This window comes from Colletotrichum costaricense (genome assembly GCF_030867565.1).
Source record: "Colletotrichum costaricense strain IMI 309622 chromosome Unknown Scaffold_5.1, whole genome shotgun sequence".
Classification (NCBI taxonomy): Eukaryota; Fungi; Ascomycota; class Sordariomycetes; order Glomerellales; family Glomerellaceae; genus Colletotrichum; species Colletotrichum costaricense.
In genome coordinates this window covers 626050-651929 of record NW_026848234.1, presented here as the reverse complement: position 1 = coordinate 651929, position 25880 = coordinate 626050, and the positions used below count along the sequence as shown (strand labels likewise).

The following is a 25880-nucleotide window of genomic DNA, read 5'->3' as shown; positions in this document are numbered from 1 at the left end:
CAACTCGGCTGAGCCACATCCTATCTCCGAGTCAAGCAAGCTTAGGACATAGTCGTAACCTACCGACAACCTTCCGGATATCCGCCTCGTATGGCTTGAAAGGTCTTTTCGTTTACCAAAACATTTTGTTTACTAAATCCAGTTTCGTTTCTGATTCCCGAACTCCGTCGTCGTTTGGACAAGCTAAGCTGCAAATACTCTGCCTGTCCTATCAATGTATTCCTAAGCCTCAGCATCAACTACCCTAATTCCCGAAGACCTTTTTCTACTCGTTTCCCGAACGTGGCTGGCGGAACGTCAAGCTAGCTTGAATGGCGGGCCTTTGCTCACTTAGACACCGGTCACGGCATGCATGATCCGACCTTTGTGGGGATGTTTGTTTCCTCAAATCATAGTTGTCGACTCATTAGCCGACTGATGTCGTCTAAAGTCTCACTTCTGTCTTGAACACCTGACTCCGCTTAAGACATATCATATCCCAGTTTAGTATGAGCGTAAGCCTCCTCCATCGGGGCCAAGGGTGTTACAGTTTTGAGGACGATGAGACCAACATCTCCTCCTTGAAATTGTGACTATCATCCGGAATCATGGTTATAATGGTAGGTCTGTCTTTGTTTCTGGAAAGAATCTCAAGACAACATTATTATTTCTGAAGCTTGTGTTACTCATCAAACCCGATTGTTTGAACTATCATTGAATAAGCAGGGTCCCCGCAACATGGTCGATAATGAGTTCAGGAGATTGACCACATTGAGAGAATATTTGATTAACCAGTCTTCAATTCAGGGGTGTCGCATGGTCAGGAACTTCGCGCTCGCCTTTGCGGAGGTTTTTTGAAGCCCGGATCGGCTCGAAGTCGGGCATTTTAAGCGGCTGAATCCTTCCCACAGACTAAGTTATAGCGTTGAGAATTAAACAGGTCTGCGAACCACTCATGTTCTTGAATAGCACCAGCACTCCCGTATATGCGGAACTCCCTGTGAGGATTATTTGGGCCAAGCTCTTCTCAGTAAGCGTCAGGCAGAAGCGACGCTAAAAGTGGCTTGACCAGAGTCAGGTGGATATTGTGCTGTTCGTATTCAATTCAGGGCTGAAAGTTCACCCTCCTATGACGCAGCCCTAGCGAGTGAAGATCATCCCTTCAACTGGGGATTTAAGAACTCAGCTAAGTCGCCCCCAAGTAAGTCCCAGAAGCAGTCTATAAGCCTCATTCAGCCCTACAATTCCGCATTCGTTCCTCACAAGCTTCAACGGTTTCTAGTTCCGAAGCTGTACTTTCGCTAAACATCACAATGAAGTGCTCTACCATCATCGCCGCCTCCTCCTTGGCCCTCGTGTCAGCAGGAAACTGCAGCCTCCCCCAAATCAACCTGGGTCACTTCTCCTTCCCTCATACCAATATGTTCGTCGCCTGGTCGCCCTACACACCGACCACGATCCAAGAGCTCGACGACGTTTGCGTCAAGGCGGGCGCCATCAAGGGTACTGCTACGTGGACCGCCGTCCGCACCGCGAGCACTTACACGTCGGGACCCATCTGCGGAAACCCCTTCAACATCACGAGCGATGAGACGGGCGTCACGTACCGCAACCTCGAATTAGCTTGCAGCGACGACAACAGCGAAGGACTGGCGACGCAGGTCACTGCTATTGTGGACGCGACGTCCCAGACTACTGTTCAGACATGCACGCCTGTGCTGGTGGATGGTCAGCCGTTCCGCTTGGGCGATGGTTGCTCCAACTATCGCGGCAGCTCTCTGTCTTTCGACTTTGCTTGTTCTTCATAAAGATGAAGACAGTGGCTTTTGGGTCAGCTGCTGAGTTTCAGGTATAACTATGCGCATTATTGGGACAATCATGAAAAGTTAGAAAAGTTGGGCTCAGCCTGTTAGACACAAGCCCCAGCTTGGCATGAGGTTTCCACTTTCTCGTACCAACATAGACCTCGAACCATAAAAGCCAATCAAGCCTATATCAGAGTCAAATCACTAAAGTTTTAATTTTCTGATAATTTGTCTGCATGTGATACGCAAGGTTATAGACATAGGGTGCCAACTTGGAGCTCAACTCATTGTCAATGAATATCACACAAGCACAGTACCTTAGGTATTCGAGATACGCCAGCCAACGTTTGCCACTTCTCTCGAGTTCCTATAAGGCAGCTAATAAACATCTAATTCATTTCTCATGCGGCACAGTAAGGGGTCTAAACCACTTGTCTGAGCCAATTTCTGGGCATGCTCGATATACACTTGGTGACTGAGAACGGCCACTAATCATCGTTGGACAACCATGTGGAGTCCCTAACAGGTCTGCCCTGTTACGTTAGTTCAGTGCCAAGTGGCAGAGCTTATACGCCTTAGGGCGGCTCTCCGCGTTTAGTTAATCAAGCTAAAGCTTATTGGCACTGAAACCCTCCAAATCGCAACGCCCTTCCACTGACATCCGTCCCACACATTGACCTGGCCTCCACATTTTGCCGGTCTTAACCTGCCTCTTCGGCGTGACCAGTCGTGATACCAGCTCAATTCGTCATAACTTGGCGGAGCTTGCAGCTTGATTAAGAAAGTATTGGATCAACCGAGTTTAAAGCTGTGGGCGATAGGACTAGTGTTCATCATCTGTCCCTGCTTGGCGACCCCCACCGTCATGAGCTTCGATCGAAAGGCGTGACAAGATATCTAGAAACCAGCACTGTTGCATGAGTCAAATCAAGTCGATAATCTCAACTTATATATACCACATCTAGGGGTTCAACCATACTTATCCGCCCCCGGCTGGTGACCACCCTTCATCAAACGATTACTGTTTACTCCGGTTTTCCGCAAGATCCTCCCAAGCCCCCCACCCCCGCCTAGACACTCACAATGGGTTACGTCCTCTACGTCGCCAACAAGCGCTACTCCAGCTGGTCCATGAGACCATGGGTCCTCCTCAAAGCCCTCAACGTCCCCTTCGAAGAGCGCCTTCAGACTTTCGTCGCTGGTCTTCGCCAACCCGCGTTCCTGAGCTTCTCTCCCTCAGGCAAAGTCCCCACCCTCCAGGACGGCAACACCACCGTCTGGGACTCCCTAGCCATTGTGGAATACATCGCCGAAGACCACCCGGCCGCCTGGCCGCAAGACAAAGTCGCCCGCGCCTTCGCCCGTAGCGCCGCCGCGGAGATGCACACCGGCTTCGAGGCCATCCGCGACCAGTGCTCCATGAACGTGGCGCTGCGCATCGACCTCGGCGGGCCGCCCGACGCGGCGTTGCAGCGCGACCTTGACCGGCTCGAGGAACTCTGGGTCGAGGGTTTGACGCGCTTTGGCGGGCCGTACCTCGCGGGTGCGGGATTCAGCGCCGCGGACGCCTTCTTTGCGCCTGTTGCGACGAGGATCCAGACTTTTGGGTTGAAAGTTTCGGAGCCTGCGATGAAGTATGTGGAGACGCTGTTGGAGCATCCTGCTGTTAATCAGTGGGTTGTGGAGGGTATTGCGGAGACGGCGAGGGAGCCGTACCATGAGAAGGACGTGCTGAGAGGCCGGAAGGTCTTGAAGGACTTGACTCAGACTCAATGATTTACATACTGGAATTGGCGATGATGGTTAGGGTTTCTTGTTACATGGCGCAAGGTGGCTATTCGGGTACATGATGCTAGGCCTGTCTCGACTGCTCTAGGCTCTCTCGGGATGTCGATGGGAGATCCATCTAACGAAGACTTGCTTGCAAATAGAGATTTCACTTGAAGTTGCTTCTTCTTTGAACTGACTGTGAACGAGTTTGAGGCGGCGAGAGACTCCATGTCACCTGCTAACTTGACTCTCTAAGTGTACAAGTCTAACCCCTTCGCGGACCAGGCGTACCTGTTCCTTCGAGCATCACAGACGTTTGGAGCTTTAAAACTATTATGCAGTTGAGAGACTCCTGAATTGATTGCACACTACCTGATATGTTTCAAGACTGGCCTACAACCCGGCGTCTTGAGATTGTGCAGCTAGACTGTAAGTCTGTGAAGATATATATATACAAAGAAGTTGTAGGTCTTTGGGCCTCTCGGCAGCCATTTGATCTTCGTACACCTAGGTACATCGATTTCTTTAATAACATCAAGTCTTAGTTGGGGTTGCAATAGAAGCAGCCCATGTTGTTGTCAATTCCGCTGGCCAGGTTGCCGCCGGGGTATCTGAAGATTTGGTGAGAGCCCTTGGTGGCGTCACAGCCGCTGCCAGCTCTATGAGGTCGTCAGTTTCTCACACTCAAGACACATCAAATACGGAAGACTAAGAAAGGGTTCCCGTACTGGTAGAAATCGCACCAACCACCGTTGTCGGGGCCTACAGAGCTAATACGGGAGACCCAGTAGGAGTCAGGGTAGATGCCGACGCTGATGGGGTAGCAGCCGTAGTAGCAGGAACCACTGAAGTTCTACCCGTCACACATGTAGACGCCCTCACAGATGCGCTTGTTGAGACTGCGGGCGGCGTTGGAGCCGTCAGACTTGAGCTTGGCGACCTCGGTCTTCAGCTCCTCGTACGGAAGGGGACCGGCGAGGACGTAGGAGTTGGCATCCTCGGGTACGGGGCTGGGGGCGGTGGCCACGAGGGTGGCCGAGACGAGAGCGAGGAGAGAGGAGACGCGCATGTTGGCGGTTGTGATGGCTTTTTTGAGAATGGTAGAGAGCCAGGACTTGTTGAGATGATTTGTCTTGTGTGAGGAGTGGTGAGAAGGGTTGAGGTTGACGGGAAGGCACCAGGCTTTATATACCCGGAATTAGAGATGACTTCCTGAGGAGAGCCACCCGAGATACTATTAGCAAGCCAAAGGACGGTGTTCAGCTGCCCAATGCATGGGTTCCTCGGCTCATCTCCAGCTATCATTCATGACAAAGACCATGCTTCAGCTAGGGGTGGATATCACAACAGGAGACTAGGTGGGCTTACAAGGCGTCGACCATCAACTCAGCTCCGAAGCATCCACGAAGGATTTTGCGAAGCCACCATCTTTGATGGAGATTATTTTAACGGACGGCGGGGGTTCTCAAAGAACCTAGTCTAGCTTGAGGGTATTGCAACATCGCGCGTGCCCCGTTGTGCTTCTAATCGGAAAAGTCGGAAGAGCTCTTACATGATTGGAACTGGCATCAACTCAGAAACGATAGAAGAGACTAGACTTCACAGGGTTCCGCCGCATCCATCGCCTCATAGGGATGAAGCTCACCAGGATGTCTTTGGAAGATGCCTAGACTTCATGGGCTCTTCCTGATGAAGAGTCTCAGAGCATAAGCTTATAGGCTCTAGATTGGAGCGGGGGCGTTATTGATAGGCTCGAACACCGAATCTCAAGGGTAATGCCGGGAGACGGCGGACGGTGAATGGCCCATGATCCACACGTACGAAAGGTTGAAGACTCTCGTATGGACCGGCAGAAATAGATCCATGATGTAGTAAGGTTGGAATTGACGTAAATATGGCATGGGAGCATTGTAGGCTAGGAGTAGAAGAGAAGGTCCAGATGAAGGACAGATGAACTAGAGACTAGGCAGCGAGAATTCGTTCAGCCTAAGCAGCGGTTCTACCGTTACATTCAACGAACCTGGCTAAAACTACGTAGCGTAAGAGGTGTCAGCGGGGACTTGTGCCGTTGACGGCAGTCCTTCAGCGTTGAGAAGTCTGCACTTGCAGTCGTTATTCTGATATCCATTGGTACAACATGGTGGGCGAGCGAATAGTGTCACTACCCACCGCAGGTGGCAGAGGCGGGTTAGCGGGAGCTGCCTATCCGCAGTAACCATGTCGAAACATGCCACGGAGATCATGTCCGTCGATTGTAGTCTTCACGCTAGTGAAAATTCAAACCCCACACTTTAAAGGCTTAACTTAGGATACCAGGGTCATTCAAGATACGGGTTGGGAGAACGAACAGCTTGAAGTTGTTGTTCTGAGCAACAAGATGGCACGGAAGGATGGCTCTTTGCAAGTCGGCAACGGTTGGCATGGCTTAGCCCAAGACGACGCAGAGCTCTCATGATTCAAAGTCCTTCGTCAAGCACAATACACTCGCCAAACGTTGATATCGTAAGATGAAGAAGTTGGAGATACGAGCGCTGTATGAGGCATGGTGGTTGTGCAGGTGAGACCTTGGCTTCGCGTAGCCTGAAGGATTCGAATCCCGACGTTCGCAGCTGCGGTAAGCGACGTGAACTTATCAAGGGGGACCCTGAGCCAAGAGGAGATTACCATTGCGGCGGGTCTAGCTTGGCCAGCTTGGCTGTGCAACGGCCATTGACGAAGGTGATAGGTATAATGCACTGGCAGTCTGTCCGGGAATCGATTCTCGAACCTATCGAAAAGATCGAGGTGTTAAGAGCTGAAGGATGAGATAATTCGCGGGAGAAAGGCCAGCCAATCTCAATGAATTGCGAGGTATCCTATACGGACGAGGCATTGTTTAGGAAAACTGCCATCTCGTCATATGTGCGTGAGCGTGCACTTGCATTTGTTGTGAGGAGCGTCAAATGCCTGCGACTTTTCAACTTCGGGATCTGGAATGGCACTTTTTTCGCGCGCAACGGCACAGCCTGCATGATCGCGGGCTTCTGTAGCTTCAAGTATGGTTAAGCTAGGGATACTTTCAACAACCAATAATCGCACCAGCCCTGATGGTCTAGCGGTATGATTCTCCCTTAGGGTCTTCATGACACGATTGGGAGAGGTCCCAGGTTCGAATCCTGGTTAGGGCCCAATTCTTTTGTTTTGGCCGATAAAAACCATCGGATAGGTTAGATAGACTCACAACTGTTCGCTGGCGTATCTTTGGCACGGATATGACCATTTTGTTGACTGGGTGGTGACCGGATGGACCAGCCTGCTGACCTCATCTTGTGTTAGTGGTGTTGGGGTTTTTTTGGGCTGTGCTTGTAAGGAATGGGAGCATAGCAAGGAGGATCAAAGATATCAGCTCTACCTGCTGGGCGATCGATTGTGAAAATGTGATTGAACGAAAGTAAGATCAAGATAGGGAAGACATGTTAATGGCTCAATATTGCCTCCAGTTCAAGCTCCAAGTTCAAACATGAGAGTCCGGACTTAGAGTTCCTTAGGCTCTGATGGCCAGAGGTGTAAAGGATATGCTTCGGAGGCCTACTGGAGGCCTACCATCAACTGCCAGAGATTGAACTCTAAGTAAACGTTCGAAGATAATTCTCGCTTGCTTGCTGGAGAGAGATACAATAAATCATCAATTGCCTCTTCAATATGTTCCAAACATGTCAAGAAGAAGCAACCGAGATAGTTGTAAATCGTTCTTGATAACCCAAACCTACACGCAGTCCGACGATCATTCTTGCAATGACAACAATCAAGATAGGACTAGGAAGAGATACAATTTCAGCTCCCAAATTCAGCGACATGTTTCGCCTTGCGGAGAAAGGAGGCAGGCACCTCGACCACCGCCACGTAAATCTCATGACGGCCGAATCCCGGACCAAGAAGATCACCAACTACATCCGCCGCAGCGTCAAAGTCTTTGTGCGTCTGCGCGATACTGTTACTGAGCTCTTGAAAGAAGCCTTGGGCCTAGCGATCAAAGCGGGAAGGATAATGCTCGAATTCGACAAGGAGCACCCGTACCTCGTCGCTCTAGTTGTCGGCGGAGTGGTGCTGGCCGTTGTCTCCCCTTCGGTGATGCGAGCCCTCGGTTTTGGACAACTTGGACCTGTCGCTGGTGAGGTTTTCAGCAGATGACTCCTCCGTCTTCTCTACCTTACGGTAAATCCTGACGCAGTTCCCGCTCAAGGTTCTTCCGCGGCAAGGTGGTAGGCGCCAATAGGCGCGGCCGTTGCGACGGGCTCTCTGTTTTCTATCTTGCAGTGGCTTGGAATGACTTGGATTTGAATCATGGGAAGGCTCTTTGGCTACAATTTGAGGCTTTCATGACCCGCCTAGTCGCATTCGAGGGCCATAGCAAACTTGAGATAATACGAGTTGAAGAAATCTATGTTTTCTCTTTCTCTAACTCTAGAAGTGCTGCCCACTTGATTCATGAGAAGCTTGACCTCTATCAGGTGTCTCCAGTGCGCTAGTTGATTAATCGTGTTGCTTTCTATCTGTATCATCCTCTCTTATGTATTGATCAAATACGTTTGTGATCGAATCGTAGTGGTTCGCATGTGCCGCCTCGTATATGAGTGGGAGCAAAGCATCGCGAATTGGGTTCAACCTGCCCATTTAGCTCCGGCTACATCATCAGTTGAAGGATAATTGAATTGATGCAAAAGAGAGATGGAAAGGAGCTGCTCTCTCGATTACGGGTAGCTTTCTGATCCAAGATTGTTTGGAGCACGAGGTGTTGGTTCATGTGTTTTTGGGCCCAACAATTGCGCAGGTGAGTTGCATTGAACCAACGGGCGGCATATGAACGAATGAGCAGGGCGGACTCCATGTGGGAGGCCAACCATGAGGAGGCGCGGTGAGCTCGAGTTGAACCCTTATCTCATCCCGTTCATTCGTTAGTGAAATTGCAATAACAGCGGCAAGGCTGTCTCTCTCGATCATCTCGCGACCTTGAAGGGAGGAGAATCGTATCTTTCTTTCTCTCACACACAGCGATCTTTTTGGCTCTGTATCCGCAAACTTCGCATTCTTGAAACGATTGCATTCACAAAAGACACCAAGATGGAGCACGACAAGAAGGACAACTGCAACCTCCTTGCCCACTGCCTCCCGCAGTTCCATGCGGGCCCGAAGCCAATCACGCCCGAAAAGCAGACGAGCATCATCAAAGACCAACCCATTCGGTCTGCCCAGGACGCCGCTTCCGAGTTCATCGATATCCTTCGCACCGCCGAAAAGGGAGGCAAAGACCTCGAGCGCCGTCTCAGAAACATCGTCACGGTCAACTCCTGGACCGAAGAGCTCGCCAAGTACATCCTCTCCGGCGTCGAAGGCCTCGTCCGCCACCGCGACACCATCGGCCAAGTCGTGCGGGAGACTGTGGACAAGTCGACCGAAGCTGCTGACAGCGTGTTCGAGTTTGCCAAGGAGCATCCCGTCTTTGTTACCATCATCGCCATTGGCGTGTTGGTTATCGTTGCCCCTTGGGTTATTGAGGCCCTTGGCTTTGGCGAATTTGGACCTATTGCCGGTAAGTCTTGCAATCTCATGCCATCGTTTCGTTTTCATGGATCAAATTCTTACTAATATCAATCTAGATACCTTTGCCTCCTGGTGGCAGGCGCGATATGCCGGATACGTTCCCAAGGGGTCTCTCTTCTCCTTCCTCCAGGGGCTGGGAATGACTTGGAAATGACTCCTGGGGTTTGGGAAGGGATTTCGATTACGGGCCAAGCTTTAACGCTTGAAGCCAGGCATATTAATGACTGTGGAAAGGACAAGGTATGGCGACATGTCGCTGGGGCGTGTAGTTCTGGGCCAAGTTTTCTGCAAGTCTGTTAGGCCAACGGCTAGCATCCCAATTGAATCCTATTGCCTCGCAGCTCATTTTCACCGCACTACTTGTGCTCGTTCATAGCCAACCGTTTGTCAGAGCGAGTAGCTCGCGGTCCTGAAGTATATGCAAAGTATTGTATCATTGTCGAATTTTCCCTGACCCTCAAAACGCCCGAAAAGTCGACCCACGGGGAATCATAAGACACAGAGAGCAAAGCTTATCTATTACAAAGCCCCCCCTTCTTATGCCTCCTCCGTCGAAATGCCCGTAAACGCCTCCTTTTCACCATCTGCGCCCGCCTCATTATCCGTCACGGGCTCCGTCGTCTTCCACACATCGTTCCTCAACGCCTTGTCCTCCTCATCCTCGACCTCGCCAAACTTGGTGACGCTGAACTCGGGCATGGCACGCCGTTCCTTGGAGAGGATGCCGCCGCTCTTACCGGCTCTGCGTCTGCGCTCCTGCTCTGCGTCGCGCTGGATCGCCGCCTTCTCGCCCGCGGCGTCGAGCATCGTGCCCTCCAGGCTGAGGTACCCGTGGTCGCCGCTGACGCCGACGTCAAACGCCTTGATGCGGAAGCGCACGCGGCCCTTGACCTTGTCTCCGGCGCCGTCGACCCAGAAGCCCGTGGTGTGGATCTGGCGCACGGCACCATGCTCGTCCTCGGCGGCGGCCTCGGTGTTCTCGACGTCAAAGGGGTCGGCCACGTAGGAGGCGGCCTCGGCTGAGCCGGCGTGCACCCAGCGCCATTCGGGGGGGAGGCGGCTGGACTCGATGCTGGCGTTGAACTTGCCCCAGCAGACGACGCCGACGTGGCCCTCGTTCTCAAGGTTGATGCTGCCTTCCATCCAGGCGCCGCGGCGAGGGACAAAGAGGTCGACGTCGACGGTCACGTAGCCGAAGCCGACGGCGTATTCGTCGACGGAGGTAAGGTCGCAGTGCTCCGAGTCGCTCTTGGCGGCGTAGCGGCGGCCGGGCTGCTCCGAGACGGCGACGTTGCGGAAGGCGAGGAGGACGCCCTTGAGGTCCGGGACGTAGCGGTTCACGAGGGGCTCGAGGTGCTGCGTCGCGGCGGCGGTGCAGGGTGTGTCCCAGCCTATGGGGTAGATGGGGAGGTATAGCGAGACGGTCTGGGTGTAGAAGGGGAACTGGGGCTTGGAGGGCGCGTCGGGAGGTTGGTGGACTCGGCCTGTTGATTTCGTCTTTGCGGGGGAGTCGACGTCCATGGCATCGGCGTCTGCGTCGGCGACGGTTTCGGGGGACGCTGCTTGCTTGCTCTTCTTTTCCTTGTTTTCGCTCGCTGGCGGCTCTGCGGCATCTTCGACTGCTTGCGCTGACTCCTTCTGATCTGACTTGCGTTTCTTCTTTTTGTCCTTCTTCTCCTTGCGCTCGGCATCCGAACCGTCTTGTTCGGCGGACTCGCCTACTGACTTTCTGTGCTTGTCCTTCTTGGACTTCTTCTTTGCGGATGATGGCTCGCCATTGGTATTGCTCGTCGCGGCGGTGTCCATTGAGAGGTCCTGTGAAGCCTGAGGAGATTCTTCTTCTTCGTCGTTGGCGTCGTTCTTGGCTACACCGAGGCTCTTTGTGCGCTTGTGCTTGCGCTCTTCGGCGGCATCGTCGCCCTCCTCGCGCAGGCGCTTCTTCTCCTTCTTGTCCTTTTTGCTCCTCTTGTCGGACTTGTGCCCATTGGTCGCTGGTGAGTCGGTAGACGCCATATTTGCGGTTTGGAGGGTTGCTCGGCGGTTCGTGGTTGGGGTGTTGTCGTCGTCGAATCTCGCCCGGCGGGTCGCGAGGTAGCTGCGATCCCGACTGTCGAACCAAAAAAAAAAGGTTGAACTTCAAAAAAATTTCTAGGGAAACTTCACCGATCGGTGGTGGGGTTGCCCGTCTCCCGCGTGTGGGTCCGTTGTCCTCTCAGAAAACACCGTGCCGACAGGGATACCTGATATGGTGGGGCCTTGAGGGGTACGTACCCGGCCCGGTCGGAGTCGGGAATCTCGCTGGGCTTCAATGGCGTGCCTCATCCGAACATTTCGCTTCCAGTTGAATCCGGGATCACCAGAGACAAAGTTTCATTGTACCGGAGGTCGGAGACACAAGATGGTTGCTTGTGGTGGAGAAGCCCGGTTCCAAAGACCGCTTACATTCGGCTTCTTCACAGCCTGTTGTCTCTTTGAGGGAATGTGAATGGGCGAGATGAACGGCGTGGGGCTCGACGGTTCTCGCATCCGTTCCCCTCATTGCTTCCCCCAATGCCCCTCCATCTCATAAGCGCACCTTGAGATGGCGTCAGACTCGAGGGGTCGAAGCACAGCTTGCATGTGTCTAGTAGTTTCAGTGGGGTGAACCATTGAGCCGTTATCGCTCTGTGTTTTGTAATACACTTGAAGCTATAAGAACCAAACATCCGGCCATAGGCACTCACTTCCAGGATTTGGAGACCCTTTACAACAACCAGATATCTTCTACGCTAATAAATCGTATTCGTTCGTAACACGACATCATGGCTACCTTCAAAGCATCCAAGATCTTGGTGTTCGGCGCGACTGGCCAGATTGGTGTTTTCATCACAGCGGCATTGCTAGATGCCAGCCCCTCTTTTGACCAAATCACCATCTTCACATCGCCGACCACAGTGGAGAGGAAAGCAGACTTGCTCGATGACTGGAAGAAGAAGGGACTGAAGATCATCGCCGGCGATGTCGACGACACGGAGCAAGTCAAGGCGGCTTACAAGGATGCCGATACCGTTATATCTGCGCTGGGTAGAAATGTGATTGAGAAGCAAATCGATCTCATTAAATTGGCCGAGGAGACCGACTCTGTCAAATGGTTCTTCCCCTCCGAGTACGGAACGGATATCGAATACGGTCCCAAGAGCCCCAATGAGAAGCCTCACCAGGCCAAGCTCAAGGTACGCAAGTACATCCGCGAGAGTGTTCAGAGACTCAAGTACACGTACCTGGTAACGGGCCCTTACGTCGACATGTTCTTGACTTTGCCGTCGATTGCGCAAGAGGCTGGCGGGTTTGACACAGCTGCCCGTAAGGCAGTCCTGATTGAAGACGGCGAAGGGAAGACTGGTCTTATCACCATGAAAGAGTACGTTTCCAATTCCACACTCTTACTCGTGTCCCCCAGTACTGACTTGAGTGTTCAAAGCGTTGGTACAACATTGGTGGCATCACTTCGTCACCCCGAGGCATCCTTCAACCAAGCTCTCAAAGTTCAGTCCTTCGTGGCGACCGGCAAGGAAATTGTGGCCGAGTACGAGAAGCAGACTGGAGAGAAGTGGGAAATCGTCTATTCGTCGCTGGAGACCTTGAAGAAAGCTGAGGAGAAGGCGTGGGCTGAGGGCATCCCTTACGCCACCATCTTTACCTTGCGACGCATCTGGGCTGAGGGCGGCACTTTGTACGACAAGACTGACAATGAGAGGATCGGGCTTGGACCAAACGACGTTGAGAGCTTAGAGATCGCTGTCAAGAGATCACTGGGTAAGATTCAATAAGTTTCGAGCGTGGAAGAGACTACGATTAATTTTAAACTCTTTTATCCAACAGTTTCTAAATCCAAATTGTGAAGGTTAAGAAAAGATTGATTCCCGAGAGGCTTATGTTTACCAGATCATGTATCATGCTGGACAAACTGAATGTTACTTCTTAAAGATACATTAGTAAAATCGGTTCATTGGGAAAGAGATCGATCAAAAACCACCTCATGATTTCAACATTGGCATCGACTGCTTCATAAGATATGGACTCATCAGCCTGGAGGCATAGCTTTATGCGATGAATGATCAGGTACCTGAGAGTGCAGCGAATAACGGCGCTAGGAAATGTACCTTAGTTACTGAACCGGATCCCGGCCCGCTCGCGGATCCTGGAACAGCGCGGCGTGCCAGGGACTGTAGCTGCTAGCGGCGCTGAAATGCGTAACAGCGACGTGTGGCAGCTGTGGCAGCTGTGGCATGTGGGCAGCTTCCCCATGACCACCGGCGACTTCCCCAGCTTTCCCAACTTCGCTTTGTCGTCCCGACTGCCCCCCTCTCGAACGAGGCAGGTTCCTTGTTCTCAACTGATTCAACTTGCCCCAAACACAAACCACCGTCTTCACACAATTCCGAGCTCACTTTAGACGACACACACAACCTCGCAGCATCCAGCGTCGTTCGCCAACATGGCTCCTTCGGGTCTTCGACAGTGCATGCACGATGTCAGCCTATACTTGCTTGTCTTAATTTCTGTCTCGACTTTGGGCCCCCTGCAGTTCGGCTTCCACCTTGTATGTCATTGCATCATTCCGCTCCAACGTCGTTTTGCTTAACCACGAAACGTGACTTGCTGACCCGCTGTGCCTCTCTTCCAGGCCGAGCTCAACGCCCCTCAAGATGTCCTTACCTGTCGAAAGAAGTCAATTGCGGCCAAGGGAGTGAAGCTTACATGGGTGCACTCGAAGGCGCCGGACCCCGAGCCCTGGCTCCCCGAGTGTATTCCCATGTCTGACGCCGTCTTCGCGACCGTCTCCTCCATCTTCACTGTCGGTGGCCTGCTCGGTGCTCTTTGTGCCGGCCCCTTGTCTTCGAAGCGCGGCCGACGTCCTGCTATGCGAGTCACGTCCATTTTATACATTATCGGTGCCATTATCGAAACCCTCGCTGGAGGTGCTGCTGCTCTGGCAATCGGCCGATTCTTCACGGGTATGGCGGCTGGCGCGTCTACCGTCATTGTTCCGCTGTACATCAGTGAAATCGCGCCGCCAAAGGAGCGCGGTCTGTTTGGTGCCATGACTCAGGTCTCCATCAACGTGGGCATTCTTGCCGTCCAAACTCTGGGCTTCTTCCTGAGCTACGGGAAGGCTTGGCGCTGGATCTTGGCTGCCGGCGTCTTCATTGCGTTGGCGCAGGCTTCCGGCCTCATGTTGATTCCTGAGAGCCCGGCGTGGCTGGCTGCCAACGGCGACGTCCCGAAGGCTCGCCGTACTCTGCAGCGTATCCGTGGCAAGGACTTCGACATCAGAGAGGAAGTCGAGAGCTGGGATGGGGAAGTGAACGCTGAGCAAGAGGGTCTCTTGGCCCAGAGCGACGACGTGCCGCCAGTGTCTCCTGGCCTGCCCAAGCACACCTCGCCTGTCCATCTTGGATTCTTCGACGTGATCAAAGACCCGCTTCACCGACCTGCTATCGCCGCTATTATCGGCATCATGTTTGCCCAGCAGCTGTGTGGCATCAACTCTGTCATCATGTACTCGGTATCTCTCCTGAACGACTTGTTGCCCGTCAGCTCCGCCCTACTGACGATTTTGATTTCTGTCATCAATCTCATTACGACTGCGGCTTGCTCTCCGCTGCCGGACAAGCTCGGAAGAAAGACCTGCATCCTGGTCTCCATCATTGGACAGGGAATCAGCTCGCTGGTTCTTGCTCTTTCTATTCAGTTCGGGGTCAAGATCTTGTCGGCTGTGTCAGTCGTTTCATTTGTAGCATTTTTCGCCGTTGGCCTTGGACCAGTTCCTTTCATCCTTGCGTCCGAAATGGTTGGACAAGAGGCTGTTGGCGCTGTCCAGTCCTGGTCTCTAGGATCCAACTACATTGCAACCTTCCTGGTTGCTCAGTTCTTCCCGATCGTCAATAATGCCTTCAACAATTGGCTCGGAGGAGCTGGCTGGGTGTACTTCCTCTTCGCCGGCTTCGCTGCACTTTTTGCCCTGTTTGTTTCGGTCAAGGTGCCCGAAACCAAGGGCAAGAAGGACGCGGACGAAGTTTGGGGACGCACTAGACGGCTCGACTAAGACATCGTCTTGCTTCTTGTAGTGCTGCATGGGATTGAATAGAACGGTAAAAGGTATGGCGTTGGAAATGGGTGTCAATAGCATGGGTATTATTAATAGATCGATCAGTTTTGGAACAAGCGTCTGCTTCTGACAGTTTGCTCGAGCTGCAAAATGCCAGCTTTGACACCATCCACGATGAAAACCTGGCTGCCCTTCTCTGGACCATAGACGTCGTTGGCTGAGCTGCGAATAATCTCCTCGAGCCCGGCCATACCTGCACATCCCATAACCACACACCGCACATCTCCGCTACTTAGCAGCTTCTTGGTAGCTTGCTCCAGCTTGACCCTGACTTCAGCCGGGCTGACGTGGTGGAAGTCTCCAGCTGTCAAGCCAGTCGACGCAACGCCCCCGAACTTGACATTCTCTGATTGCTCAGATTGACCCAGGTAGCCCTTCACGCCTTGGCTGAGGTGCTTCTCCCAGAACTCGCCAGTCGTGACAACGCCCCATTTGGATGCGAGAGAAGGGTCAGAGCTGTGAGGCAAGAGTGAAGTCGCAGTCAGGATGCTGGCCTCGAAGATACCGGCGACGGCCAGCGAGGAGTGGAACTGCTGAGAAAGCTGCTCAACCAAGGTGTGGACACTATAGCATGCGACGAGCACGCCGTCGAAGTCTTGGAGCTTGCCACTCTTGGCGAGATCGTTCATAACGACCTCAGTGCTCAGTTTGATGTCGGCATCATCGTTGATGCTTGCTGGACTGGCAGGTGGTGCTGTGTATGTGTGAATTTCTAGCGACTAACACAGAAAGAGGGAAGTCAGCCCTCGATCATTTGTGGTTGTGACTTGGCCGCCGTGTCCAGCCTGTTGGTTCATTTTGACTTACATCGTGCAAGGGCATTGCTTGTATGGCTTTCTCCATGCCCCTCGTCATATCCTCTGACGAGTTGGCGTTGATCACGAGGATCTTGATATTCCGACGAAGGAGACGGGTTGCCATGATTGCCTTATGACTGCGCAGAAAATGTGACTAGAAAGGTTGTTCCTTACGAGATGGTCGACACTTTGTGAGAATGAAGATCAACTAAACTGTGCTACTCACCCCTCAAGCGCGTGAATCATCATGGTCCCGCCGACCAGCGGCCTTCAACGAGTGGAGATTCTCCCGTCAAGGTGGGGCTGCCGGTCCGGTGACGCTGGGTTCCAGTGCACCGAATGAGCCGACCACGGCTCCTCCAGGTCCTTCAGCACCACTTCTTTCAGTGACAGTGCACTGGAGTCCACTGTCATGGACCGTGACGACCGCTGGCTGCGGGGTATCACGTGACACACACCTACGTACTCAGCCACGACCTGGCTGACGATCCAGTGGCAGGACAGCTGGGAGGCAGCGGACTTGGCCCAACCCCACTATCGACGACACAGACGTAACAGCTTCCCGGACGCTCTCCCAACCACACCTCACCTCACCTCACCTCTCCCCCAAATCGAAAGAAGCTCCAATCTCGAAAGCCTGCAGCTTCTGCTATCACAATGGCAGCCGAGGCCCCCATCGGTAAGATGCAATGCCCCTGATACTGCAGCTACGGCTGCATAGCTATGCCTGTGACCGCTTTCCCCAGTAGTTGATGCTCTCTGTTCGGTTCGGGAGGTGGCTGACGCAAGATCCACAGTCCTCGACGGAGGAACAGGTTTCCTCAAGGTCGGCTACGCAGCGCAGAACTTCCCCGAATTTCAATACCCATCCATTGTCGGCCGACCGATCCTGAGAACCGAAGAAAAGGGCGAGGACAATGACTTGGTTATCAAGGATATCATGTGCGGTGACGAAGCCGCCGCCGCCCGGACGATGCTTCAGATCAGCTACCCCATGGAGAACGGTATCGTCAAGAAGTGGGATGACATGCAGCATCTCTGGGATTACACCTTTTTCGAAAAGATGAAGGTCGACCCGCGCGGCCGCAAGATCTTGTTGACCGAGCCCCCGATGAACCCGCTGCGGAACCGTGAGCAGATGTGCGAGGTCATGTTTGACCGCTACGGATTCGGCGGCGTCTATGTTGCCATCCAGGCCGTATTGGCCCTGTACGCCCAAGGTATGTTGACCACACTAGCTACGATCGACTTGGATCAGAGAGAGAGAGAGAGAGAGAGAGAGAGAGAGAGAGAGAGAGAGAGAGAGAGAGAGAGCGAGAATATGCAACGAGGCTGACCTTGGATGCTCCCTACAGGTCTCAGCTCCGGTGTCGTCGTCGACTCGGGAGACGGCGTGACCCACATCGTGCCCGTTTACGAGTCGGTCGTCCTGAACCACCTTACCCGCAGACTAGATGTCGCGGGCCGAGACGTCACGCGCAACCTCATTGCGCTCCTCCTGCGCCGCGGCTACGCGCTCAACCGAACGGCCGATTTCGAGACTGTCCGTCAGATCAAGGAGAAGCTCTGCTACGTCTCGTACGACTTGGAGCTGGACAAGCGCCTGAGCGAGGACACAACGGTGCTGGTGGAGAGCTACACGCTGCCCGACGGCCGTGTCATTAGAGTGGGCAGCGAGCGATTCGAGGCGCCAGAGTGCATGTTCCAACCTCACCTGGTGGACTGCGAACAGCCCGGTATTGCCGAATTCCTGTTCAACACGATCCAGGCGGCCGATGTGGACGTGAGATCATCGCTGTACAAGGCCATTGTGCTGTCAGGCGGCAGCAGCATGTACCCTGGTCTCCCGTCACGTCTGGAGAAGGAGTTGAAGCAGCTGTGGCTGACGCGGGTGCTTGGCGGCAACCCGGAGAGATTAAACAAGTTCAAGGTCCGGATAGAAGACCCACCTCGTCGGAGACACATGGTCTTCCTCGGTGGTGCGGTGCTGGCCAACATTATGGCAGACAAGGAGGGTATGTGGGTGACCAAGGAGGAGTGGGATGAACAGGGACCGCGTGTGCTTGAGAAGCTCGGCCCGCGATAGATGAATGGTCTGCCAAGGTGATGGATGTGATGGCCGCGTTGGTAGTAGACGTAGCATGCATGTGGCAGGTTTTAGAGCCTCGTTTTGTTTTCTAACGAAAAAAGTTGATGAACTCTATTATGATACTGGCGTACAGAAAGTCTTTTGTGGTCAAAGGAGAGCTATCTTTGAGTGTTTTGGACAAGGTCTTAATCTCTTTCTATGCTTAAGCTTCCATCGATGAACCGCGAGGTCAACACCGTGTAAGATAACACAACCTCAACACTGTGCAACCAGGCAACGGCTTCCCGCTACCAGAGAGAGCGATGCGCCTACCTCTACGGAGTACGCCCAAGTCGATGGGAAGCCACGCCGCCTCGTCTGTTACTTGTCGGTGAAACGTCACTTCAACTCACTCTTTGCTCTCTTCTGGAACCTCAACCTCTCACTCGCTTGCACTCTATCAATCATCCTTCATCCGCCAGCTCGCATATTCTTGGGCCCCTTCTCTGTGATCTGTCTCCAGTTCTACCTCTTCCTCATCCTTGCGACACTTTCGGCCCAGGGGGGGTTTTCTCCGCACTTCAAATCGTCATCGCTTGTGATCGCACACAGTAAACACCACAGAATCCAGAGACTTTGCGACTCGTGCCCGACGCGCGACGCCGATCCTCGCATCGCGTACTTACTCTCACTTGCCTGGCCACCAGGGCGGGCGCGCATCGCCATTCAACGCGGACTGATAGCCTGTCATTGACCCTGTCGCGAATATCGCATTGGTCTTTTTCACTTCGGCAACTCGCGAAAGGATCCGCGAAGCATCTAAGAAGATCCCAGCCAGCCCACTTGCTCAGCTCAGCGGCGAAAAAGTCCGCCGTGTGGGCGCATCTCTACGCAAGCCCGATCTCCGAATCTGAGAGGGGGAACAGGACTTCCAAACCAAAAGAGTCGTTGACCCCCGCGCGCGCACACAGGTTCGCGCCTTCATCGGCCACCCCCAGACAACGTCGTTCTGGATAAGCTCGCCCACGACTCGATTTGGGGTTTGACATATTCCTTTTTGTCGTGTTCAGCGCGGGGCCGTTAGTTTCGGGGCACTACACCCGTCTCCTGCGGCACAGGACCGTCGCTACTCTGAGATAACCATAGCACACACCCACCCACCACATTTACGCGCAGACGCATACGCGAGCACACCTTTGACACCTTTGCGGAATCGGGATCTTGCGCCATTCATCCACTCTTGCGCCGCGCACGAGTCTCTCTCTGGCTGGTCTGGCGCGGACGCCTGTCCCTGAGCTGGAGCTGGTTTTTTGGACGGACTGTGGACTCGACGTCTTTTTGCTGCTCGATCACTAACCTGACCCTGCTCGCGCCGCCGCCGACACAACCTTGACTTATTTGGAGACCCAAAGCCGGAGCTACGGTGTCCCTTTCCTAGCTCAGATTCAGACTTTCGCCGGAACGATATCCACTGACAAGTGTGCGTGCCCCATTTTCGCCACGTTTCGGCGGAGATTTCCTTGGGACACACGAAAGCAAAGTCCTGGTTCCTGGGATAGGGCAGTTGTGGTTCAGTCTCTCAGGCGGGGGCAGAGACTATTGTGACTGTGAGGTAACTTGGATGAGAGAGGCGAGCCTCACTTTACGGTTGTCGAATTGAGAGTTCCGACTTGAGCCAAGCAAGCACGACCGCAAGGCACTCTTTGAAGCGAAAAAAGGACTCCACGAGTTAACTGTGGTTACTTTGAGGGGAGGATACCTAATCGGATACTTTGGAACCTCGAATTTGCGACTCCAATACGGATATTAAAGTCAGCAGCGAACCACCACCCCGACGGATGATGAGTCTGACAAACCCGCCATCCGTTGCATCGGGTCCTGGCTCGGTGCGGACAGGCACGCTCAAGAGAAGCGTCCAGGCAGCGTTTGAAGGTGAGTCTTGATGTTTGCTTGTCGGTTACGTTCATCATACACTTCTGCAAACGCTCTCGTCCGTAACTGCCGTTCACTTTTTGCCCCCTTGGCTTCCCAATTTTTGCCCTTTTTTGCGGCTTGCCTGACTCGAGTTGAATGTCAATGTGTCGTTCCGGAAGGCAACCCGAGAGTCAAGCGACAAACATCAGGTGCAACAAGTGAGCGAGCATAGCAGCGGCAAAAGACAAAAACTTGGATGAGGAGTGAAGCTAAAGGCAGCAAGCACACTTGACACTTCAGACTCAAAGTGAGAGAAGAGATACAGAGAGTTCGCACACACGCAGAGCACGCAGAGAGTACCTATTGTACATTTCTTGTTCATCCCGCTGCTTCGCTTCCACCATCCATCCGTTGCGGCTGTCGCCGCGGCCGCCGCCGTCGCCTGCTCGTACCCTATTTGCAAACCCCGTTTCTTTTAATGTATAATCTTATCCACATTTTCTCCTCTTGTCGATCGTCGACCACCACCCCGGGTGTTCCATCCGTCTTGTGTATCGAATCGTATCTGGTCGAATGCACCCCTCCCACTCGCAATCCTGCACGTCTCTTCCTGCACTGCACACACACTCTCTCACTCACTCCTCCACTCACTCTCACTCTCATTCACCACACGCCATACGCCATACACCACACATTCACTTCCACATCCGCGGTCCTAGGCATTGCGCAGTAGTTAGTTTCACGCTCACTCCTCCGCAAGACCCTTTGGATCTTTGAGGAAACGAAGCTCTCGGGAATCGGGGCCATCATTCAGCGGCAGCTCGCCTGTTATTGCTCTTCCACATTTTCGCCTTCGCCCCATTTTCCGAGAATTTTCATACACACCCATTCAGAGACATATCCCAGCACATATCCTCACTGCGTCTCCAAATCCAATCCAATCCAATCCTAATCCTCCTCGACCTCCACCCATCCTATCCCATCCTACCGGGTATCCCGCCGTGAGAAATACAACCTATACATAACTTTCGGGGGTCCTGCATCTGCCGTCTCCTCATTTTTCCCTTTCCCCACCGCTACCTTGCATCTCACACGATCATTGAGCACTCAGCCGAGAGGAAAAGGGTTCCGGCGCAACTTCGCGAGCTGTGCCGTGCGTGCTGTGTGTGTGTGTGTGTGTCCAGTGTGTGTTTCGACGGGTGGCAGGCTGCATTCTTCCGCCGGCGCCGCTTCTCTGCCTATTTGCTCTTTAAAGCTTAGAGCCACCCCGCGAACTCCAGCCCACACTGCCTACTGCCTGCCGCAGTCAGCCCCAGACCCAGACCCCGAAGCCTGAACCTGCTGCTCTTGGATCGGCGGTGAGCTTTGCCTGCTTTTGGAGGTGTTCTTCCTGGCGATTGTCACCACGTGTGTTGCTGCTTCCCGAAAGCCTCACCTGATATTCCATCCCTCCTGGTGTATTCGGGATCAAGAGACATGTGTTGTCTGTAGAGCGAGTGCATATTGTGTTTACTCCCTAAATCCTCTCGTCGCTCGCATCGCCTGTCTCATTTCCTTTTTTTCACAAAAAGGACCTCTCTCACAATCACATATTTTTTCTCAAACATGTGGAGGGGAATAGGCTACGGCGGCCTGCACAGTCATAGCTCTTGTATATGGCATCCTCTCCCAATTTCATCTCTGCTTCTGCTTCTCACTCACTTTCAAACCCGCTGACACATTTTTCACAGACCCAGCAGACCGCGGCCTCGGCCACATCAATTATCAGCCCAAGGTCCGGGTTATCGAGCGATATAAGGTCGTCGGATTCATTAGCTCCGGAACCTATGGCCGCGTCTACAAAGCCCTTGGCCGCCAGGGCCAAACCGGCGAGTTTGCCATCAAGAAGTTCAAGCCCGACAAGGAGGGTGAACAGATTTCGTATACGGGCATCTCTCAGTCTGCCATCCGCGAGATGTCTTTGTGCAGTGAGCTGAAGCATGCCAATGTCATCAAGCTCATCGAAATCATCCTGGAAGACAAGTGCATCTTTATGGTCTTTGAGTATGCCGAGCACGATCTGTTGCAAATCATTCACCACCACACGCAAAACCCTCGCCATCCCATCCCGCCACAGACGGTCAAGAGCATCATGTTCCAGCTCCTCAACGGTTGCCAGTACCTACACGCCAACTGGGTCCTGCACCGCGATCTCAAGCCTGCCAACATCATGGTCACCTCAGCTGGGGAAGTCAAGATTGGCGATCTAGGTCTGGCCCGCCGCTTCGACAAGCCCCTGCACTCCCTCTTCAGCGGCGATAAGGTTGTCGTGACGATCTGGTACCGCGCGCCGGAGCTCATACTCGGGAGTCGTCACTACACCCCCGCCATCGACATGTGGGCCATCGGCTGCATCTTTGCGGAGCTGCTCTCGCTGCGGCCCATCTTCAAGGGCGAGGAGGCCAAGATGGACAGCAAGAAGACGGTGCCCTTTCAGCGGAACCAGATGCAGAAGATTGTCGACATCATGGGCCTGCCGTCCAAGGAGCGCTGGCCGCTGCTGTCCGCCATGCCAGAGTATCCACAGCTCGCTACGCTGCAGCCGCCCATGACGCCGCATCACCACGGTCACCACGGTCACCACCGCGGACACGGGTACGGTCACCACCCTCCCGCGCCGAGCGGCTCGAATTTGGAAAAGTGGTATTACAGCACTATATCGCAGGGAGCCTCGAGCAGCGCGACGTCGGCGCCGCAAGGTGGAAACGGGGGCGGCGCGCCGCTGGCGAGCTTGGGGGCTGAGGGGTATAAGTTACTCGCGAGCCTGTTGGAGTACGACCCCGTGGAGAGGTTGACTGCGGCCAAGGCGCTGCAGCATCCGTTCTTTTCGACGGGTGATCGGTTGAATGCGCACTGTTTTGAGGGGTTGAAGAATGAGTACCCGCATCGGAGGGTCAGTCAGGATGATAACGATATCCGGACGAGTAGTCTGCCTGGCACCAAGAGGAGTGGGTTGCCTGATGATTCGCTCGCTAGGCCTACGAAGAAGTTGAGGGAGATTTGAAGGTGGCTTGTTGTGTGTTTTGGTCTTGGTGTATGTGGTATGGATCAAAGCATTGGCATGGTACGGCGTTTCCACTGGTGTCATGTGAAAGATATAGACAGTGGTACAATGGCGTTTTTTTGAGGTTGGGCTTCTTGGGGGTTGGGGTTTGCATGAATACCACCATTACACGATTGATAGAGAAATAATTCCAAAGTTTTGAACATGGAGAATGAGTGAATTTTTTCCCTATGTGCTTTGTGATGGCCCTCTGGGTGAGATTTAGTGTTTCTGGAACTGGGAGGCCTGTGGCTAACGGTTGAGAGATGCAATGGACAGATTTTATGGTGGGGTAGGAGAATGGCGTCGATGGGCTATGCATGGTTAAGGGCGGAAGAGATTGAGTCTTATAGGATTGGTAGAGTGGTCACTGAAACGAGAATTCCGAATACTTTGTCTCTTCCCTACGATATCTACCATGACTCGCAGTAGTCATTCAGGTATTATTTGATAAATCCCGTCGTTCCGCTACTATTGAACTGTCAGATGAGGAGTACTTTTAAACCCCAGGATAAGTACAAGAAGTCTCTGTGATTTATGTAGCTTCAATCTCCTTCATCCATCACGGCTAGCCATAGGGATGACGAATGGGTATATCTAGACATATCTGTCTGAGTAGGGTGAACTTGACTCTTGGCAAGTCAAAGGCGGGAAAACCGTCTCACTACGGGTTCACAGGTGGACTACGATCATGGGAAGCCTAGTGGGCGTAGACGCTGTTGGTCTGGGAATAATGACCTTTGCGCTTGAGTTCCGAGAAATTGGATGGGAGAGTGATTTAAGGATTCGAGAATTGTTGCTTGTTGACAGCTGGGAATATATAGATGGGAGTGTAAATGGGGATTACTATTGGCGAGAAAGATCTCGAATAGGATACAACGCCACCAAGAAACCTCTATTATCGAGTAAGGTATTTTGTAATGGTAGTCAAAGGTAAACCTGTGTATAGCAGCATACCGGGCATGGAGCTGTCGTGTTTTCGTGGCCCCAGTCGTGGTGTTCGTGGTGATAGTTCGGTCAGAAAGTTTCTCCACTTCCACTGCACGAGCATCGGTTAAGAGGACGTGGGCCAGGCTACCAGGCAACTGGATATCTCCGATGAAGGACCTTGGCCACCAAAGAGCTGCTGCTGGGAGAAGGGATGGGCTTCATGGCAAATTAGACGGGGAAAGATAGCCACCCCGCAAGTGGCAATATCGTGCACTAAGAAAAAAAGTGTCTGAATAGAGCATACCGACGTTGAATGGGGGTCGTGATAACTGCTACGCACCTCCAGCTTGATCAACCCGAACGCTGATGGAGTATGGCTACTGGCGGAGGGCGATGGAAGTCGCGGTGACACTCAGACGAACAAAGACACTCACCCCGCAAGTGGTAACGTCATGGACTGAAAGTAGGGGGGACCATCGGGATACGTGTTTTTGATGCATTTCATATTTGAGAGAATCATGAACCCATTCCCCCGTATCACGCCGCGTAGACTCTAGTTGTTTTTGCGTGGCCGACATAAACCCAGCCGGACCGACGCATGGGGATGATGCAAAAGCCGCATTTGTTTCATCGAATAAGATGCACACAGCCAGAGTTGGAACAAACTCCCCATTTCGGAAAAAATGAAAGGACATCCCCCCCAAGCGGAAGAAGAAACAACCACATTGGCCCAAGACGACATTTTGAATTGTTCTTTTTTGATTGTTCCACCAACGCCGCCCCACGGTCTCTTGCGGATGATCCGGGGAATTCCCCTCGTTTTGTTGGCCTGACCCCAGGCAACAAGGGCGAACCGCTTATTCCTTCTTCTTCTTGGCACCCTTGACCTTCGCCGTTCCGCGCAGGGTCTTCTGGCGGTTCTTGCGCTGCTTGCCTGTAGAGCGCGAGTAGTGTTAGTTATCAATGCTTGACGTGGGAGATTGTTATCAGATTCGCCACCGCGACCTGTATCACGACAAAGGTTCGGGCCAGACGAAAAGAGTCTTGTCCCGATACCCAGCGATACGATAGTGCTGCGGTGGCAAAGTGCTGACTGGAGCTTCGACGTACGCTGCTGTCTGCTGGCCTTCTCGATCTTGCTGGCGAAGCCAACGCGGACCAGTCTGTAGTGGGGCTCGAACTTCTTCATGGCCTCGGGGGAGTCGTAGACGAGGGCGAAACCAGTGGTCTTGCCGCCACCGAACTGGGTGCGGAGACCGAAGACGTTGATCTGGTCCTTGGTGGCCTTGTACAAGGAGCCGAGCTTCTCGCGGAGCTCATCCTTGGAGATGTTGGCGCGGCCGGGGTGGAGGATATCACTTTGAGAAAACCGTCAGCATGCAGTTCCTCTGTCTCTCGAAATTCCCATTGACAAAGTCCCATCGAGTCCATCCATCGCGCGCGCGTCCGTCCGTTTCCCAATCCGAGTCTCGATCCAGTCGTTGTCGATATATCGCAGTGTCGATTGTTGGTGTTCCTCCTCCCCTCCTCCCGTTCGATATATCCTTTCGTACGCGCGCGATTCTCTCTCGGGGAAAAATGATGATAAATCTGGAGGGGCAAACTCACACGACCATCTGCTTACGGCCAAGCAGGGGGTTACGGATGAACTTGCGAGTTCGCAGGGTGACGGGGGTGTCGACGTCCGCCATCTTGTCGGTCGGGGGGCTGATCTGTCTGTCGAGATGGGTTGGCGCTGAGACAGAAGAGTCGAAAGGTGTGATATCGTCAAATTCGAGAGGTTTGTGACGGGGCTACAGACGTG

General features: G+C 53.2%; 12 protein-coding genes across 12 annotated transcripts; 8 read left to right on the top strand and 4 right to left on the bottom strand.

Moving 5' to 3' along the window:
• Positions 1–1292: 1292 nt before the first annotated feature.
• CCOS01_05341 (uncharacterized protein) lies at positions 1293–1787 on the top strand (the record flags this gene model as incomplete). Its single annotated transcript, XM_060453521.1, has 1 exon — positions 1293–1787. The coding sequence occupies one exon, from the start codon at positions 1293–1295 to the stop codon at positions 1785–1787; it is 495 nt and encodes a 164-aa protein (XP_060315293.1).
• Positions 1788–2867: 1080 nt separating this feature from the next.
• CCOS01_05340 (glutathione S-transferase domain-containing protein) lies at positions 2868–3560 on the top strand (the record flags this gene model as incomplete). The annotated part of the gene is made up of 1 exon (XM_060453520.1): positions 2868–3560. The coding sequence occupies one exon, from the start codon at positions 2868–2870 to the stop codon at positions 3558–3560; it is 693 nt and encodes a 230-aa protein (XP_060315292.1).
• A 535-nt stretch (positions 3561–4095) lies between these two features.
• Positions 4096–4623, bottom strand: CCOS01_05339 (uncharacterized protein; the record flags this gene model as incomplete). Its single annotated transcript, XM_060453519.1, has 3 exons — positions 4096–4213; positions 4283–4366; positions 4421–4623. The coding sequence occupies 3 exons, from the start codon at positions 4621–4623 to the stop codon at positions 4096–4098; spliced, it is 405 nt and encodes a 134-aa protein (XP_060315291.1).
• Positions 4624–7328: 2705 nt separating this feature from the next.
• CCOS01_05338 (uncharacterized protein) lies at positions 7329–7724 on the top strand (the record flags this gene model as incomplete). The annotated part of the gene is made up of 1 exon (XM_060453518.1): positions 7329–7724. The coding sequence occupies one exon, from the start codon at positions 7329–7331 to the stop codon at positions 7722–7724; it is 396 nt and encodes a 131-aa protein (XP_060315290.1).
• Positions 7725–8401: 677 nt separating this feature from the next.
• Positions 8402–9288, top strand: CCOS01_05337 (uncharacterized protein; the record flags this gene model as incomplete). Its single annotated transcript, XM_060453517.1, has 3 exons — positions 8402–8448; positions 8510–9123; positions 9191–9288. The coding sequence occupies 3 exons, from the start codon at positions 8402–8404 to the stop codon at positions 9286–9288; spliced, it is 759 nt and encodes a 252-aa protein (XP_060315289.1).
• A 383-nt stretch (positions 9289–9671) lies between these two features.
• CCOS01_05336 (RNA polymerase Rpb7-like domain-containing protein) lies at positions 9672–11147 on the bottom strand (the record flags this gene model as incomplete). The annotated part of the gene is made up of 1 exon (XM_060453516.1): positions 9672–11147. One exon carries the CDS (start codon positions 11145–11147, stop codon positions 9672–9674), a length of 1476 nt encoding a protein of 491 aa, XP_060315288.1.
• Positions 11148–11935: 788 nt separating this feature from the next.
• CCOS01_05335 (uncharacterized protein) lies at positions 11936–15222 on the top strand (the record flags this gene model as incomplete). Its single annotated transcript, XM_060453515.1, has 6 exons — positions 11936–12534; positions 12595–12929; positions 13101–13108; positions 13282–13494; positions 13591–13716; positions 13801–15222. The coding sequence occupies 6 exons, from the start codon at positions 11936–11938 to the stop codon at positions 15220–15222; spliced, it is 2703 nt and encodes a 900-aa protein (XP_060315287.1).
• A 104-nt stretch (positions 15223–15326) lies between these two features.
• CCOS01_05334 (hydantoin racemase) lies at positions 15327–16206 on the bottom strand (the record flags this gene model as incomplete). The annotated part of the gene is made up of 2 exons (XM_060453514.1): positions 15327–16004; positions 16093–16206. The coding sequence occupies 2 exons, from the start codon at positions 16204–16206 to the stop codon at positions 15327–15329; spliced, it is 792 nt and encodes a 263-aa protein (XP_060315286.1).
• Positions 16207–16494: 288 nt separating this feature from the next.
• Positions 16495–18168, top strand: CCOS01_05333 (actin-like protein 2; the record flags this gene model as incomplete). Its single annotated transcript, XM_060453513.1, has 4 exons — positions 16495–16529; positions 16587–16761; positions 16858–17302; positions 17438–18168. 4 exons carry the CDS (start codon positions 16495–16497, stop codon positions 18166–18168), a joined length of 1386 nt encoding a protein of 461 aa, XP_060315285.1.
• A 1820-nt stretch (positions 18169–19988) lies between these two features.
• On the top strand, positions 19989–20296 carry CCOS01_05332 (uncharacterized protein; the record flags this gene model as incomplete). Its single annotated transcript, XM_060453512.1, has 2 exons — positions 19989–20082; positions 20130–20296. The coding sequence occupies 2 exons, from the start codon at positions 19989–19991 to the stop codon at positions 20294–20296; spliced, it is 261 nt and encodes an 86-aa protein (XP_060315284.1).
• A 1373-nt stretch (positions 20297–21669) lies between these two features.
• CCOS01_05331 (serine/threonine-protein kinase SSN3) lies at positions 21670–23107 on the top strand (the record flags this gene model as incomplete). The annotated part of the gene is made up of 2 exons (XM_060453511.1): positions 21670–21715; positions 21795–23107. 2 exons carry the CDS (start codon positions 21670–21672, stop codon positions 23105–23107), a joined length of 1359 nt encoding a protein of 452 aa, XP_060315283.1.
• A 1826-nt stretch (positions 23108–24933) lies between these two features.
• CCOS01_05330 (ribosomal protein S24e) lies at positions 24934–25767 on the bottom strand (the record flags this gene model as incomplete). The annotated part of the gene is made up of 3 exons (XM_060453510.1): positions 24934–25010; positions 25187–25434; positions 25685–25767. 3 exons carry the CDS (start codon positions 25765–25767, stop codon positions 24934–24936), a joined length of 408 nt encoding a protein of 135 aa, XP_060315282.1.
• Between the last annotated feature and the right edge of the window lie 113 nt (positions 25768–25880).